Raw genomic sequence first — 13,258 nt, 5'->3', positions numbered from 1 at the left:
ATATTATTGGGACACAGGAATTTGATTATTAACTTTTACTCGATGAATAAACGAAGGTGGAAAGTACAAAGTATTCAGGGAACTAAGGCTACTAATTATGGGAATAATGAATCAGCTGACTTTGTAATTATTTGCACAACTATCATGTGCATGTAGCAACAATCCAAAAAACTGTTAAGTACCGTAATTATCCAGTGAAATTACAGTGAATTCTCTTTAAATTATCTTTAAATCGATGTTACAGGCTTATCGTGTTATTTAATGTAATAAATTATTACCTTCGTGATAGTTTGAACAGATATCTGTACGAAATATCGGAAAAGTAGCGGCAGAAATTACAATGAGTTACAACTCCTTATGATAATCTGCCTTTGTATTATACCAACGAACCTACAGATATTTAAAAATATTGTTTTAAGTTAATATTATTACCTAAAGTATTTCCTAAACCTAAATTCGAAATAAAGTACACCTAGCTAGCCTACTTAACCTAGAAAACGTAATCTAGTGAACACCAATTGAATTACTTGTTATAAAATTCAAATAAATAATACTACTCCCGATTTCTACCAACAAGCACTAAATACCAATATATAAATAGCACTAAATGGAACACTCACACACAAAATTTAAATTTTAATAGGTTTTAACTACTTTTCACTACAATAATACAAGAGCTCTCTCAACAGCCAACCGTTCACAAGCGCATCCAACACCTGGATAAAAGGACGAAGCGTACTCCCACCAAAAGCACAACTTATTGCCAACAGGAAAACTATCGCCTGGCAAGTTTCGTATCGTTCTAAGAATAAGTGTCAGAGTAACAGTGCCCTTGATTTAATCTGATGACCTAGGAGATGCCCACTGTATCACATACTAGGCCATTTAAAGAAGAGAGAGCTGGTAACTGGACTCAGTCGCTCATAATGTCTCAGTGCTCCTACGTTCAGTTGTTCCTGTTAGGTCTGCTCTGCACAGGCGCTCTCAGTGCTCCAACTGCGACATGCACAGAGCCGCGAGCACAAAGTAATATTGACATCAATCAGGTAAGGTCCTTTTATCTCCTTGTTTTTACTTTCTGAATGGGTTGTGGCTTCTTTTAGAATAAATCCATACATTTTTAACCATGCTGTTTGGAATTAAACACCGACTGTTTCATCGCTCTAATTTATTTCTGTATCAGAAAATGAACACACACATACACAGTTATATCCAACCATGAATGACCGCACTTAATAATTACTGGCTATTTACAAATCTCTGTTCTCTTTACCTGAGAGACGGTAATCCTGATAGAGAGGCCTTGCACTTGGGTTCACAAGTCCAGTCATACCACACAGCAGCATCATGCAGACCGCTATCTTTGAACACAAGGCTATTGGCCACACACCTCAAGATGACTCTTCCTTGGTTCGACTCCATAGACAGACCAGTAATTCACTCAGTCAAATACAGTGAACAGCTAAACAGCAACAGCTCAACAGTGTTGAACAACGTTACAATACTCCTCATACCATTGACACTTCCAATTTCACTCACGACAGCGGCTCCAGTCGCTGACTTTGCGACGGTCCTCAGTCCACACAGGTACACGCACAGTACTCTAAGGCAGTACACGTAGTATTCCGTTCGGTGCCCGACGAAACGCTGATTCCGGTGGGACACCATCGACTCCAACTTCAAGTCCAACACTAACTGACTGTTCGCGGCTAGCCTCCTTTCTATAGCTCGGGTGTTGTGTACCGAAATATTTTCGATGCAGCTATATGATTTTTCACGAGAGTTTAATCCTGATGTAAACAAATAGGCGGAGCACCTTGGCTTTGCACGTGGACATAGACGTAGTTGATTGGAGAAGCATCCGTCGCACTAACTCGACTGTATGCGAGCTCGAAGAAAATTAGTACGTCGCATTAATTTCATTTTATCTCAGTTTATTACATTTAGATAGTCTGAAAGAGTACGTAATCAAATTAAAATATGGTTGTCATATATACCGGTATATATCTATAGTTTTTTTTTTAAATAAAACAGTGATTAAAGAACGAGATATGAAGGCAGAAGGCGTGGTGTAATGCAGGAAGTCTTCTCATAGTGAGGGAAAGTCCCAAGCTGTACAGTGTGGAGATAAGCTGTTGCATCTTGCAGCAGCTGTTAGTGTCAGTATTCATAGTGAGAGAAATGGAGCAAGACGTGGGACCATCGCGTGTAGTGAAGCACAAAAGAGGAAAACCGCTCAGAAGTGTCCGTAGGCAGTGCGTTGTGAATGCTTTTAATAAAATAAGTAAACAGAATCCAGGTTTATAGTCCATCTTCGTAGTAAGCGTCTTTCTGGACGACCGGAGGTGTGGCCTAGCCTCGTGTGCGAGGAACTATGGGAGCGTTCGCGCTGGTGGTGGGGGAAGAACTTGAACCTTTCCTCCAGCTGACACAGTCGAGTTCAGGCAGCGGACGTAGCCCTGGGAACTGACTGAAATAGTGTGGAAAGCTTAGGCGCGATACGTTCCCGGGTCGGGGTGGTCATTATGCAATGGCTCATCGGTGTACATACATCACACTAACTCAAAGGTGTAGGAATTACTTAATATGATAAACTAGTGAAAATAAAATAGTACCGTACATTGTACAAATCGAGTCTTATCTTTCGATTGTCTGCCTTAAAACCTTGTCAATTAACTACACAGGCCTTTGAGCATAACATTCTAAAATTTCAGTTCTATTCCAGTACGGAAATACTTCGTAACTTTCGTCGTAAATGTTGGTGACGTCAAGAAATCAGAGGGTCATGCCTAAAAGAATTCATATCGGATGATGCTTTCGACCAATTGAAATAAATCTCAGTGTATAGTAAAAGTGGAGGTGAATATTTTGGCACTCTGTAGCCTTTAATTTATTCTTATACATTCTTATTATACATTCTTACGAATATGAAATCTGTTATATAAAATTGAAAGGTTTGAACCTGTAACTATTTGATGACTACTGATAATAACAAATAAAATCATGAATAAAATATATAAATAAAATTACTCAAAAACTTAATAAAATTAATAAGCATAATTAACCGAAATGTCCGTAGTATGGGCGCCAGAGTTCACCAGAATGGATCCCTCGAATTTAGATAAGAGCATGATAGACTTTATATCCCAGGGCGTGTACATAATGCTGCGTACTGGTACATCTGCTGCAGGCCTTACCTAACCTCCTGAAAACGACTAATACGGTAGGAACTGCACCTAGGTTTATCAATAACACTGATTCTAAATTAGCTAACTATATTCTGAACAAATTCCGTGCATGAGCACCTCATCAACATACAACATTATACATATAATACACACATAAAATATTGCTGGAAGACTCCATATTTACAACAACAACAACAATAATAATGAAAATCGTGGGAAAACGAAAGTGAGAACTAAGCTACCATTTGCAGATAGTCCGATGAACAATGTACATGTATGAAGATAAATACCCTTCACTGTCTCTATATCAATTCGACTTACCGATTCTCATAATCGGCAGTTATCACTTCACACAGATACTGTACCTTGTACTACTGTGTTCACATATTTTAACACTTGTAAAGATATATACACACGTCTGTCGATCCTCAACATATAAATTTATGGAAAGTCTGAGATAGCTTTCACCAACATATAATGCTAGGCCGCCACAAGTGCTGCAATACTTAATGCGCAAGCACTCTCCACAATCAGCCACTTTCCACAAACATAACACGACTACGCTCCACGAACGTTTGAAGTCCAGTCCATTGCAGCCATGTCAATCCAGTACCGTGTCTCAGCACCACTTCCTTCCCGTACAGTCCGTCAGTTGTAGTTGTAGTTATCTTCCTTCTCGTTCCTATACAATCACCTTCACAATCACCCTTACAATGTTTCTCATACAATCTCCTATACAATCTTCTGGTTGCCGCCGTATGACCAACCTTTATAGACATCAACATCCCCCTCCTCTCAGATGAGACGTCTGGATTGGTGCTTGCCAGCCAATCATGAGTGATCTCAAATCAAGACCAAGCCCTGAACTACTTCTTCCTCCCAAGACAATAACAAACTCTGGGGAGTTTTCATGAATCACCAAACTTTCCTGGTACAACAACAAGCTCATCTCATCAGGCTGGGATATATACATGACAAATGGAATTCCCTGACACAAGTACATCACAACAGACACTGGGGTAGCCAGATGACTCATTCAAATTACCAGAGTTATTAAAGCAATGTTTTCCCACTCGTGCAAAACAAATTACTCATACCTACATATGTGGATATCTTCCAGCTTACCAATATAAAAGGCAAAATATACAAATGAAATACTGATAATAATAATAATAATACTGATAATAATAATAATAATAATAATAATAAATCGAATACTGACAATAATATCTCTAACTTCTACATATAATTCGGGGGTGTGATATATGTACTATCACATAACGCCCCCTTGGTGAATCGATGATATCATATATTATGATTCACCATAAAACAGAACTTCTTACATAACCTTATAATGACATAACTGAACACATAATTTACAGTAATAATGATATATACATTGCGTCTACTGCATTGTATTCGCACACACGAAATACAATTTGTCCAAACAATAATAATAATAATATGGCTATATACACACAACTCTGATTGTTTCATATACCATCGAACACAATCCCTTCTTGCTACTGTACATGTACATTAAAATTGATAATATATACCTCCAAGGTGCAGATCCTATCTCTTATATCTGCGAAGGCTATAGATATTAAATGTCCCAAGGACCTTATTTTCAGCGGTTAGGAGCCTATAAGCACACTTGCCTATTCTACTGTCCACAGTATACGGACCCTGATATAAATGAAAAAACTATACATAAACTTAACATCAGCATCGATAAGCGAAGAATGCGTACCACAATAAAATCTAATTACGTCTAGAATCCACTCTATCTCACACACAAACATTCATACCATCCAGTCACACAAGAATCATACAAACTTTCATTCGGAACATTCATAAAAAGGAAATCCCTCTTTCTGAAATATTCGGGAATCTTACTATGTTTACTCTTCCACAAAACCATAATTAATGCAAGCAAACAGATCACATACTTTTTCATACATTCCACATCGATATCATTCAGCACGTCATTCAAATCGTTCACACAACTCTCAGCATTAAATAAAACATTACACATACGCTTGGATAGACTTTCTTTCATCTCACGCACACTTCCATTCTCACACACGCTCACTCTATTATTGTAATTCTTACCATAATTCACTATAATGTTGCTATCATTACCACTTAATGACCCAACAATTAATCCATCTTCACCACCTTCCATATCAGCTCCTACTTGCACCACTTTCATGCCAACAACACTGCTACTTTCGACTTTCTTATCAGAAGTTTCATTAATCTCAAAGTCACCATTTTCACACATAATGGACCTAACTTTACTCTCCTCACGTAGACTTAAATCAACAAAAACATCCTCATGATGTATACTTCGTAAACACTCTTCACTCACAAAACAACCTTCATCAACTTCGCAAAAAACTCCACTTTCAATTTCAGAAACTTCCACAAGATTATCGATCGCAACACCGCTATTACCATCACCACTAGTACAAAGTAAGTCATCCGACACAGCTTTCTTACCTTCATCACGCCCCCTATTCTCAAAATCTCCCTGAACACAAAACACTTGGTCATACAATAATTCCTCTTTCACGTCTACCTCGTAACTTACCTGTTTCATCGCGTGAATAGGAATTTCGGTATCGGACTGCCTATCTGACCCAACTAAGAAGTCCGATTCCGGTTTAAATTACTTGACGTGGACTGTTCACTATTATCATGTCTCGGCACTTGATCTGGAGGTCTTTCATCCGTACGCCCCCTACTTTCCGATTCCCCTTGATTAGGTCTTCTGCCATAATATTCCTGGTGATTACCTCCTTGATTAGAGTGTCTGTTTCCCCTTCCGGAATTACCACCCTGATTCCCTTGCCTAGAATGACTGAAATTCTGATTATTCCTATCTCCCGCTACCTGATTACCTTGTCTCCCATTATCCCCGTAATTTCTACCTTCACTTTGCCTAGTCCTCCCCTGCCCTTCTAAAGCATCAAACCTCTCTAACAGCTGCTCTAATTCCTTAATCGTAACAATATTCTGCATACATGCAGCTAATCCGACCTTCTCAGGAAAATGCCTCAACATCTGGCGGACTGTATCTCTCTCCGATGCTAGACCTTCAATATTCTGGCTGATCAGAACATGCGCCAAGAAATATTCCGTCATAGACACACCTTCCTGAGGTCTATATTTGCCAAATAGCACGCGATCTCTTTCCCTTCCCTGAATAGCTTCACTCCAAAATTTAGAACTAAATTTCTCCCTAAATTCCTCCAAACTCGAAATACCCTGTCTATAAACTTGAAACCAGGATCTCGCTTCTCCAACAAATGCAATATCCAACATCTCATCAACCATACTCCACTCGATCAAACCATCGTCAAGATTCTTGGAAAACCGTTTCTCCACCGTTTTCAAGAATTCCATCGGATTAAACTGCCGACCATTAAATTTGGGTAATTCAGAGTCCTTCGTACAAGATACGTACCTATTACATATGCTGCTACCTACTTGGATTTGACTGATCTCCTGCCTTAACTTTACATGACATGCTTTAATTCCTTCTTCAACTACCATTCTGGCATTTCCTTCTACTGACTTGAGGTCATCTTTTACCGACTTCAGGTCTTTCTCCAATTTCTCATCCTTCTCATCTATACGCTTCGCTAAAACGTTCTGATTGGATTTAATTCTATCTATTTCCTCGACTTTATCTTCCACTATTTTTATTCTCTTATCACATTCCTTGCTGTTTTCAACAAATTCTTTCCTAACTACATTAAATCGGCATTCAATTTTCTCAGTCAATTCCAAGCATTGAGATTCAACCTTATTATTGACTTCCTGAATTTCTCTGCTTTGATGGTCAAACTTCTGGTTCAATTCATCTATTCTACCATTCACAGCACTACTTAAACTATCAATTTTACTAGACAATTCAACACTCACTAAATTTAACTCCTTACTTTGATTCTCAATCTTACTGGACAATTCCGTACTAACTGAATTTAATTCACTATTAATACTGTATATTTCATTACTTAAAAAACTCAGTTCACTCTTCAACTCTTTACTCTGACTATCAATCTTACTGGACAATTCAATATTATTATTATCGATTTTACTGGACAGTTCAACATTATTATTATCGATTTTACTGGACAATTCAACATTATTATTATCAATTTTACTGGACAATTCAACATTATTATTATCGATTTTACTGGACAATACGTCACTCTTACTGTTAAATTCACCCTTCAACTCTTTACTGAACTGATTAAATAGTGATTGAAGCATACTAAGAGTTAAGGTCGCCCCTTGATCCCCTACATTCTGAGTTTGAGACGGGTTACTCGGTTCCTCACCTATCGTTGCCGATTGATCTTTCCTACTATCAGCCATTTCGCTATTCTCACTTAAATTAGATAAACTCAATGTGGTGGAATTCTTTTGATTTCTCTTATCCTGATTCATAGTACCAACAACTTTAACAACCTCTCTACTTCTCAGTCTTATAATACTCGACTCGCTACAACATTTCTTCATACTCCAACATACATATCACGTACATATAAAACACTTCACTGACATAGTTCGCAGAATTCCAACCACACCTGACAAGTGCACCTACGCTTATAAGCCTAACAGATGTACCAATCATTCAGCCACACGTTGGGGAGCCAATTGTAATAAGTTGATGACTACTGATAAATAAAAATATATAAATAAAATTACTCAAAAACTTAATAAAATTAATAAGCATAATTAACCGAAATGTCCGTAGTATGGGCGCCAGAGTTCACCAGAATGGATCCCTCGAATTTAGATAAGAGCATGATAGACTTTATATCCCAGGGCGTGTACATAATGCTGCGTACTGGTACATCTGCTGCAGGCCTTACCTAACCTCCTGAAAACGACTAATACGGTAGGAACTGCACCTAGGTTTATCAATAACACTGATTCTAAATTAGCTAACTATATTCTGAACAAATTCCGTGCATGAGCACCTCATCAACATACAACATTATACATATAATACACACATAAAATATTGCTGGAAGACTCCATATTTACAACAACAACAACAATAATAATGAAAATCGTGGGAAAACGAAAGTGAGAACTAAGCTACCATTTGCAGATAGTCCGATGAACAATGTACATGTATGAAGATAAATACCCTTCACTGTCTCTATATCAATTCGACTTACCGATTCTCATAATCGGCAGTTATCACTTCACACAGATACTGTACCTTGTACTACTGTGTTCACATATTTTAACACTTGTAAAGATATATACACACGTCTGTCGATCCTCAACATATAAATTTATGGAAAGTCTGAGATAGCTTTCACCAACATATAATGCTAGGCCGCCACAAGTGCTGCAATACTTAATGCGCAAGCACTCTCCACAATCAGCCACTTTCCACAAACATAACACGACTACGCTCCACGAACGTTTGAAGTCCAGTCCATTGCAGCCATGTCAATCCAGTACCGTGTCTCAGCACCACTTCCTTCCCGTACAGTCCGTCAGTTGTAGTTGTAGTTATCTTCCTTCTCGTTCCTATACAATCACCTTCACAATCACCCTTACAATGTTTCTCATACAATCTCCTATACAATCTTCTGGTTGCCGCCGTATGACCAACCTTTATAGACATCAACATCCCCCTCCTCTCAGATGAGACGTCTGGATTGGTGCTTGCCAGCCAATCATGAGTGATCTCAAATCAAGACCAAGCCCTGAACTACTTCTTCCTCCCAAGACAATAACAAACTCTGGGGAGTTTTCATGAATCACCAAACTTTCCTGGTACAACAACAAGCTCATCTCATCAGGCTGGGATATATACATGACAAATGGAATTCCCTGACACAAGTACATCACAACAGACACTGGGGTAGCCAGATGACTCATTCAAATTACCAGAGTTATTAAAGCAATGTTTTCCCACTCGTGCAAAACAAATTACTCATACCTACATATGTGGATATCTTCCAGCTTACCAATATAAAAGGCAAAATATACAAATGAAATACTGATAATAATAATAATAATACTGATAATAATAATAATAATAATAATAAATCGAATACTGACAATAATATCTCTAACTTCTACATATAATTCGGGGGTGTGATATATGTACTATCACAAACCATTTGATAGAAAATCAATTGAACATAAGACAGTAACTTGCAACTGGTAATACTGCGAATAAAGGAAGTTCGTTTGAAACTGTACTGTACTGTATACCAAGGAAAGGCGCATCGGTACGCGCTATCAGTTCATCAATCGCCTAACGAATAGGAGGAAGTTGTTTCCACTGACAGCCTGGAGATATAATCTACTTAACGTGATTTCTAGTGAAATACGTATAAAAGAGATTAATTAATGCAAATTTGTCGCGAAAATGAAGAGAAGAAGCATTAGCAGAAATACTTCAGCTACTTTCATAATAACATTAACAATGTCTACTTTTCTTGTCCATCAGAAGAAATATAATAATATATAATACTCTTGAATAACCTGCTATTGTTATGACTGAGAGAACAGGTCTCCTACAGCAACAGCAGCAACAAAAACAACGAAAACAGCAACAAAATGCTCCGGAACAATAGACAATATAAATCTGTCTCATAAAATCAGAGCAAAAATATTATCGGACTTCTTACGTGTTCTATGATCACGTTTGTTTAATATTCGGAGTTCAGGGATCGTATTTACAAATTATTCAGAATAATCTTCACTCTCGTCTGAATCAGTGTCATCTGAAGTTTCACCGAGGTTGATGTCGGACTGGTCTAATTCTAATTCCTTATGCATGGTGTTGTCACGCTCCCAGTATTCCTGCTCAGTGTCTTTTACGTGGTCGCAACATTTTTTCCGTTTGTCTTGCGAATACTGTGCAAGCAATATCCGCAAAGAGCTTCCTTTTTGTCGAGTGTGTCTGCTGTCAAGTCACGAGTGATCTATAAGACAGAGAAATATTTCGTACAGAATAAGCATTTTTATTTATACTGGGAATAGGAGCGCCTCATTTATGAACAGTGAAGGCATTAGAGATGCTATGGCACACATTTTTATGCTAAAAAACTAATTATGCTGTATTACTATTAATTGAGATATATTCTTTTTTTTTGCTAGGGGCTTTACGTCGCACCGACACAGATAGGTCTTATGGCGACGATGGGATAGGAAAGGCCTAGGAGTTGGAAGGAAGCGGCCGTGGCATTAATTAAGGTACAGCCCCAGCATTTGCCTGGTGTGAAAATGGGAAACCACGGAAAACCATCTTCAGGGCTGCCGATAGTGGGATTCGAACCTACTATCTCCCGGATGCAAGCTCACAGCCACGGGCCTCTACGCGCACGGCCAACTCGCCCGGTGAGATATATTCTTATCACGGACCTCTCCTTTGATATCTCCCCAAACCGACTCGGTGTGATTGAGATCTGGATGATATGTTTCATATGTTCACTCATGGTATAAACACTTTCACGTGCCTAGCCTCGCAGTGGTCTCCCAGATTTAGAAGAGGACCTAGAAGCCATGCTCGTCACTTCAGTAATTTCAACTTAGCCCGCACGTAACAACACGCGCCGCTTGAGAGACGTTTTCACTTCAGCGCTAGCCTGGCGACTGGACCTGCTGTAGGAGTGGGGGGACGATAGCTCCCACCACTGCATGCGCAACTATTTCTCGCGCAGGACGCTTTCAACCAAAACGGACTATAGTCGTAAAAGAGGTAGAGAAACTAAGTGCAGAGTTGTGAGGTGTGTCGGCTATTTCGGTTCATAACATGCGGACTCAGTTTAGAAAGACAGGGAAATTAACAACGCCGGGAAAGGAACGTAAACGACCTCAAAGAGTCGAGAAGTACGACGATATCGTCAAAAGTGGTATTAGAAGGAAAATGCATGAATTCTTTTTTCGGAATAAACCACCTACTTTACGCAAAGTATTAGACAGTGTGAATAAAGATAAAACTTTACCCACCTTCAGCTCGATAGCTGCAGTCGCTTGTGCGGCCAGTATCCAGTAATCGGGAGATAGTGGGTTCGATCCCCACTGTCGGCAGCCCTGAAGATGGTTTTCCGTGGTTTCCCATTTTCACACCAGGCAAATGCCGGGGCTGTACCTTAATTAAGGCCACGGCCACTTCCTTCCAATTCCTAGGCCTTTCCTATCCCATCGTCGCCGTAAGACATATCTGTGTCGGTGCGACGTAGAGCAAAGTAGCCACCTTCAGTTTAACTACATTGTACAGACTTTTAAAGGACATAGGGTTCCAGTTTGTTAAAAGAGAACGTAAACCTGTGTTAATGGATAGGGAGGATATTGTATTGTGGAGACGGAAATATCTGCGTGACATTTCAAACAGCTGTCCTAAGATAAACCTTCCTACGTGTGTAATTTTGTGCTCTAGCCTACGATAGCTTTCTTTAATATTCAGAAATAAATAAATAAATAAATAAATAAATAATGTAGACCCTAATCTTCAGCAGTAGATCACCCTTCAAACCCCTCCATTTAGTTTAATACAGCTCAAAAACTGTTCCTCGTCTATTTTAGGTGATATGCGCAGCACTGTATGTCCGAACACGAGACGTTGACGGGGCGGAGGTCGGTACTACACGCTCAGCGAATCACAACTCTTTCTTTGGCTGAGGCGTGGACATGGCTTGTTTACATCAGGATTAAACTCTCGTGAAAAATCATATAGAGACGGAGCATTTTCGCTGCACCTCGCAGACACGTACGAGAAAACCAGACCAAGCGAACAATACACGCACTCCAGACCAACACTTCCTACATAATAAGGCCTCACAACAGCGCGGTGACGTCACTCTAAGGAGGCGGACGCAATGCAAGGATGTGCGGAGAATTGTCACACACAAACATTATTTTAATACCTTTTGCCTATCGAATAATTTATTGACCAAGAAATAACGGTTAATTTTAAGAAACATTGAGTTATATTGTCGTTATTACCATATTTGAGCGACTCTATCGTTAAAAATAAACAGCACACATTTTCAAATCACGACGGCATTTTACAATGTTAACTTTCTCTAGGCCGAATTGCTAACAAAGACAATAGGAATTCACAAACATAATTCAGTTTAAATATTGGTAAAGTTGCCTACATACAGTATATATTAGAAAATTGATACTGTAATTAAACCCCTTTAGAACAAACTTTTGAGGTCATGTCCTCTCCCATGATTGCATATGCTATGCAGTGTGGTTGCTTTGATGTGTCCATATACAGAAAATAAAATGCTTGCGTTTCTTTCGTCACATAAATCAACCTTCAGGTAACATCAACATGTTAATTTTTATTTTAAATTGTAAAACATTGCGGACTGAAATTTTTGTCTGTGTGTGAGGCATGGCTGCTGATACCATCTTCAATTGTTCTGTTTATTGCTTCTCTCTCTATTCTACTTTCTTGTCGGGTCCTGCCAGAAGTGGATGATAAATATAATGAGCAATTGGGAACGGTACATGGCAATGCATTCTTTAAAAGTCGTGGTCTTCGAAGAGGAGGAGTTTATGTTTTTCGTGTGTTTGAATCGTACCACAAAATATCACCAAATTTGAAATATATGTGCCATACCTATAAAATAATATACCACTGTGAGCCAATTTCATGCATTTACAGAGTAAATAGGCCTACATAGTAACAGCTGTTCCATATGGTTTAATGCGTATAGTACGTTTAATAATAATAATAATAATAATAATATTTTTATTTTTATTTATTTAGTCTGATCCAGGACACCCTAGATTTGCCATAAGACACAGAATAATACACAATAACAATTTTGAGGGAAGATGAAAAGATTAATGTTTAAAAAAATGATAGGTTACAATTAACCATGTTAAATGGCATGAACTCCATATAAATGGTGACGAAGAATCGAAACGGAGTACTTGATGAGTGAGACGACTATCTCATCTTGTAGGCTTCTCGCTAGTTTATATTTTTGTCGCCATGTGACGAAAGATTTGGGAATTGTTCCCCTCGCGCCAAAGAAAAGTCCAGTCACCGTAATTTTTTTAAG

General features: G+C 38.6%; 1 protein-coding gene across 1 annotated transcript in view; it reads left to right on the top strand.

Moving 5' to 3' along the window:
• Positions 1–898: 898 nt before the first annotated feature.
• Positions 899–13,258, top strand: part of LOC136874900 (uncharacterized) — a 28,182-nt gene continuing 15,822 nt past the window's right edge. The window contains exon 1 of the mRNA XM_067148603.2: positions 899–1,046. Coding sequence (XP_067004704.2) covers positions 927–1,046 — 120 coding nt within the window. The 5' untranslated portion in view covers positions 899–926. The remainder of the gene's footprint in view (positions 1,047–13,258) is intronic.

This window comes from Anabrus simplex, chromosome 5 (genome assembly GCF_040414725.1).
Source record: "Anabrus simplex isolate iqAnaSimp1 chromosome 5, ASM4041472v1, whole genome shotgun sequence".
Lineage (NCBI taxonomy): Eukaryota > Metazoa > Arthropoda > Insecta > Orthoptera > Tettigoniidae > Anabrus > Anabrus simplex.
This window is presented reverse-complemented; position numbering and strand designations above follow the sequence as displayed.